This window comes from Zingiber officinale, unplaced genomic scaffold (genome assembly GCF_018446385.1).
Source record: "Zingiber officinale cultivar Zhangliang unplaced genomic scaffold, Zo_v1.1 ctg91, whole genome shotgun sequence".
NCBI classification, from domain to species: domain Eukaryota; kingdom Viridiplantae; phylum Streptophyta; class Magnoliopsida; order Zingiberales; family Zingiberaceae; genus Zingiber; species Zingiber officinale.
This window is the reverse complement of record NW_024589984.1, coordinates 33,652-38,828: the sequence shown is the minus strand read 5'-3', so window position 1 is coordinate 38,828 and position 5,177 is coordinate 33,652. Positions and strand designations below refer to the sequence as shown.

The 5,177-nt window shown below is 42.1% G+C and overlaps 1 protein-coding gene across 1 annotated transcript; it reads left to right on the top strand.

Moving 5' to 3' along the window:
* The first annotated feature begins 1,480 nt into the window (after window positions 1–1,480).
* On the top strand, window positions 1,481–3,839 carry LOC122037826 (1-deoxy-D-xylulose 5-phosphate reductoisomerase, chloroplastic-like). The gene is made up of 8 exons (XM_042597276.1): window positions 1,481–2,083; window positions 2,157–2,306; window positions 2,383–2,450; window positions 2,620–2,731; window positions 2,814–2,918; window positions 3,004–3,125; window positions 3,299–3,445; window positions 3,535–3,839. The coding sequence occupies exons 1-8, from the start codon at window positions 1,538–1,540 to the stop codon at window positions 3,704–3,706; spliced, it is 1,422 nt and encodes a 473-aa protein (XP_042453210.1). The 5' UTR covers window positions 1,481–1,537; the 3' UTR covers window positions 3,707–3,839.
* Window positions 3,840–5,177: the final 1,338 nt, after the last annotated feature.

The following is a 5,177-nucleotide window of genomic DNA, read 5'->3' as shown; positions in this document are numbered from 1 at the left end:
AAAGGAAACGTTATCGACACACGGATGTTTAAACAATTTGGAGCAAAGAAATGAAACTGATTATGTACCTTCAAGTATTCAAACACGAATTTGGACCTTTGTAGATAGAGTAAAAGCCTTGCTTAACATATGTTTATATAAACATATATCCCTTCCTTCTCACGCATGACAAACCTTTAATGGAGGAGCGAGCTTTTACAGTGTTTTCTCATAATTTAATTTATTGATGGTGTTTGGTTGATGAATTTAGGACTGAGGGAATAGAGTGAGTAAAATGTAATTTTGGATTATGAGCTCAGAAATGATAATTTGGTAATCATTTCTAAATTTATTGAAATTAGTTAAACTCATATAACTAAGTAGATTTTATTTCTATTTTTATTTTCATTCTATTTTATTATCAAATTCGTACTTATAATTATTCTAGTCATTTAACCAAACATCATCTAAATCTCATCTTCATCTTACTTTGGTTTTTTAGGTATCCGGGTAAAATGGTACAATTGTAAGCAATAGAGAAGTATGAATATAGAGAAGTATATTCATGGTAGCAAAGATGGAATCTGTCACCTCATCGATCTCACACGATCTCTCTCACGACCATCTGTGAGGAGGTAAATTGAGAAACTGTAGTTGGCTAGTACAGAAAAAGGCTTTTTTTCCTCAACTTTATTAAGATTCGAACTTTTATCCTATAGTAGTAACTCTGCTCCATATTAATAACTCAACCTTCCCTGGTAGAGAAGTATATTCATGGTAGCAAAAGGCGAATACACTTGCTCCTAGCACCCCCGCCAATCCGTCCCAGGGCCAACACGGAGGAGGTAAATCACGGATGACTACTAGCCTTTGGAATAGTGACTAGCACATAAGGGAGACATTTACCTCGACTTTTTCGAGATTCAAACCCTAGACCTCGTGGTATAGAGAAGTATATTCACGGTGACAAAAAAAGGCGAATACGTTCGCTCCCAGCACCCCCGCCAATCCGTCCCAGGGCTAACACGGAGGAGGTAAATCATGGACGATTACTAGCGTTTAGAATAGTGACTAACACATAAGGGAAACATTTATCTCGGCTTTATCGAGATTCGAACTCCAGATCTTATGATAATAACATCTCATGTGTTAACCATTAGACTCATTCGAGAGGATATAGAGAAGTATATTCATTGTGACAATAGAGAAGTATATTCATGCACTAAGTGATCTGGTGGCTAATAAAAACAATTTATAAGACTGTATTGGTGTTAATCGGTTTGCTGGAACTGATAAAAAATTTTACTTTATTTTTATTTTTTTTGTAGTTGAAGAATATCGTTTCAACGAGGGCGTTGACCTTAATCGTTTTCTCTTGGTTGCTGGGTCAAACATCGCCAACGACGTCGAATTCCTGCCACTGGGCGCAGTCAATGCCGGGCAAACTAAATCGTTGACCAGTTCATGGATCGTGTTCTTCTTCTCGCCGTCGCGGAGTATTTCAAGCTCTCCTCTTCGGCTCAGCTTGGCAGATCAGTGGGCGGTGTGAGTTAGAGAGATGGCACTCAGGGTTCCTCTTTCCGGCGAGATTTCCGGCGTCTCCTTCTTGGACTCCGCCAGAGGCACCTCCAGCGGTCGCAAACTCGCCGCCTTTAATCTTCCTTCTCGACGATCGGGAGCAGCTCGCTTCAAGGCAGCGAGCTGCTCGCTGCAGCAGGGGCCGCCTCCGGCGTGGGCCGGCCGGGCTGTAGTCGACCCGGCACGCAAGTCTTGGGATGGCCCCAAGCCCATCTCCGTCGTCGGATCCACTGGCTCAATCGGAACTCAGACGCTGGATATCGTCGCCGAAAACCCAGACAAGTTCAAGGTGGTGGCTCTCGCCGCCGGCTCCAACGTCGCGCTGCTCGCCGATCAGATCAAGACGTTCAAGCCTCTGTTAGTTTCCGTGAGGGACGAGTCACTGGTCGCCGAGCTCAAAGAAGCCCTCGCCGGCGCCGAACACAAACCGGAAATCATTCCCGGCGAGCAAGGCATGGTGGAGGTGGCTCGCCATCCCGACGCCGCCGCGGTGGTCACCGGAATCGTAGGATGCGCAGGCCTGAAGGTAAGGAATGAAACATCATAAATTATGCAACAAATTCCTCTGTTCTCAACAAATTCCACCTTCGTTTGACCAGCCAACCGTCGCCGCCATTGAAGCCGGGAAAGACATCGCCTTGGCGAACAAAGAGACCCTCATCGCCGGAGGCCCTTTCGTGCTACCTCTCGCGCACAAACACAATGTCAAAATTCTTCCTGCTGATTCTGAACACTCTGCAATATTCCAGGTGCTTAGTACTTACCAATCATCCTTTTGCGTCGCTTGATGACGATCTTTTTCTCACCGATTGCTTCTGTTTCCAGTGCATTCAAGGCCTGCCGGAGGGCTCGCTCCGCCGCATAATTCTGACTGCATCCGGAGGAGCCTTCAGGTGCCTTTCCCCTCCCATTTATGCCCTCTTTATTCCAACACTCAAATTAAGAGTAGGGATGAATATTTTAGAGATTGACTAAAATTTAAACATCTAGATTGCTAAGAAAAAAGGACATTAGTATCTAAAACTCTAACTGAATATCTATTTGCATTGGCCATTGGCACAGGGATTTGCCTGTGGAGAAGCTAAAAGATGTGAAGGTTGCTGATGCTCTGAAGCACCCCAACTGGAACATGGGCAAAAAGATCACTGTGGACTCTGCTACCCTCTTCAACAAGGTTTCCATCTGCACTAGTTTGCTCGCAACACTACTACTTAGCTTCTTCGATCCATCTCTCTAATCCTCCATTGCATGAGCAGGGACTGGAAGTTATAGAAGCACATTACTTGTTTGGAGCAGACTACGACGACATAGAGATCGTAATTCATCCACAGTCCATAATCCACTCCATGGTTGAGACACAGGTAAAGAGATCTGCCGCCATTTGAAAAATGAAAAATGTTCTTCTCGATCGACACATTTGAACTGAGCTTTCTGTTTGTGCTGCAGGATTCATCTGTGCTGGCTCAGCTGGGGTGGCCTGACATGCGCTTGCCGATCCTCTACACTCTGTCGTGGCCGGAAAGAATCCACTGCTCGGAGATCACATGGCCCCGGCTTGATCTCTGCAAGTACGTGACTCAACTTGTTCTCTTTTAAAATCTTCGATTCTTCAAACTCGTTTAATAAACTAATCAAATCGAATTGAGCTTAAAATGAACTAAGCTGATCAAATAATTATTCGAGTTTAGTTTGTTTTTTTTTTTATGAACATTTGATTCATTTATCTGAACATGACTTGCAGGCAAGAATCGCTGACCTTTAAGGCACCTGACCACGTCAAGTACCCTTCCATGGATCTTGCTTATGCAGCAGGCCGCGCCGGTGGCACCATGACCGGAGTCCTCAGCGCTGCCAATGAGAAGGCCGTGGAGATGTTCATCGACGAGAAGTACTTCTTCTTTCCTTAACTACGTACCTTCCGAAGACAACATTGGAAGAAGCCATTTCTAAAGTTTTCTTGGTGCTTTGCATTTGCAGGATCAACTATTTGGACATCTTCAAGGTGGTGGAGCTCACTTGCGACGCGCACCGGAAGGAGCTTGTTGTGAAGCCTTCCTTGGAGGAGATCGTGCACTATGATCTGTGGGCTCGAGAGTACGCCGCCAATTTGCAGCCCTCGTCTGATTTGAGTACTCCTGTTACCGTTTGAGCTCTCACCTAGAGTAGCAGCCTTGATGCCATTCCAAGGGTTAATGTTTTGTCACAATAATGTGTTGCATTATTTCATCCCCTCATCATAATATATGAAATTTCGGTGGGACTAGACCGATTGCCAAGTTCAACATTATCTGATTCATCATTTGGTTAACTTTCTACTTTACTAAATTTTATTCTTCAAGTGTTATAACCAATGGTGGATTCAGCTTGAGTAATCTACCCGGGCTGATTCCAGATTGTGGGCGATGGCCGCTGACTCAGACGTCGTTGCCATGCCGGGGTTAATTCATTTGTTTCTTGTGTTTTTCATTTATTTTTCACTTTAAATTTGAGATTTGACGCCGTCAACCTTCGGGCTACAGCCCGAGTAAGCCATAACCTGGCTCTAGGTTATGACATATTGTGTGTGTTTATTTGTATCGTATAACTATGGTAACCCGAGAGCTTGTTTCAAAGAAGAAATTAATTGCAACTATATCATCTAGCATTTAGATTTTACCGGGGCATAGCCGAGTTAGTTAACATATGGTAGATCTATAGAAATGGATAACGGTCGATTTCCTATGAATTAGATGGAAATATCCTTCCATATGGTGACATGCTCAGTTTCTTTATTTACCTTTCTCTATATAACTATGAAACCTACTATGTGGAATATTCGGAGTCAACGTATGACCTTTTATAAAAATTTAATAAATGGTTTAGGTATACAATTCTTTGTTGGCATCTAATTCATATTCCTTCCCTTATTTGTTTACATCGAGACAAACTCATAGGGCTTTGATTGATCATTCGATATTTCTATGATTCATGAGAAGGAACACCAACTCGAGACCTCTTTTCGTTTGCCTTGCACTGTACATTAGAGTTGATCTCAATGATCATGGATCGAATAAGCCATGTGATATGTGTTTTCTTTCACTACGGGTGATTGTTCCTCTATCTATTACTATTTTTTTTTACGAGACTAACAATGTACCTAATAACAAGTGAATATGTAGCTAAGGGTGCAAATGATTTGAATATAGTATAAAAATATATGTGATATTCAAATTTAATTTAAAGTTTGAAAATGTAAATAATTTTGGCTCGAGTTAAGTTCGAAATGAAATCCGAGTTCAAGCCATGTTAAAACTTTTTAAAGATCAAAGATGAGCTAATTAAAAAATGGCTTAGGTACCTTCCAAAGTTGTAAAACCCTAACAAGCAAGCCCTAGTTCATCCGCTACCAATTACATTACATTAATATACAATTTACATACTCAAAAATTAGCCCAAGTTTAGATGTCTTTGAGTCTCCAACTACTCCTTAAGTCCACCAATTAGTTCTTTCTTGATTTAGGCTCTTTTGCCCTTAAGCACTTTCAACATCTTCTTAATCTAAACCACCTACTTTTGATCGCTCAATCCACATGACCAAACCCTAATTCAATCACTTTTGATGCATCAATGTCAAATATATA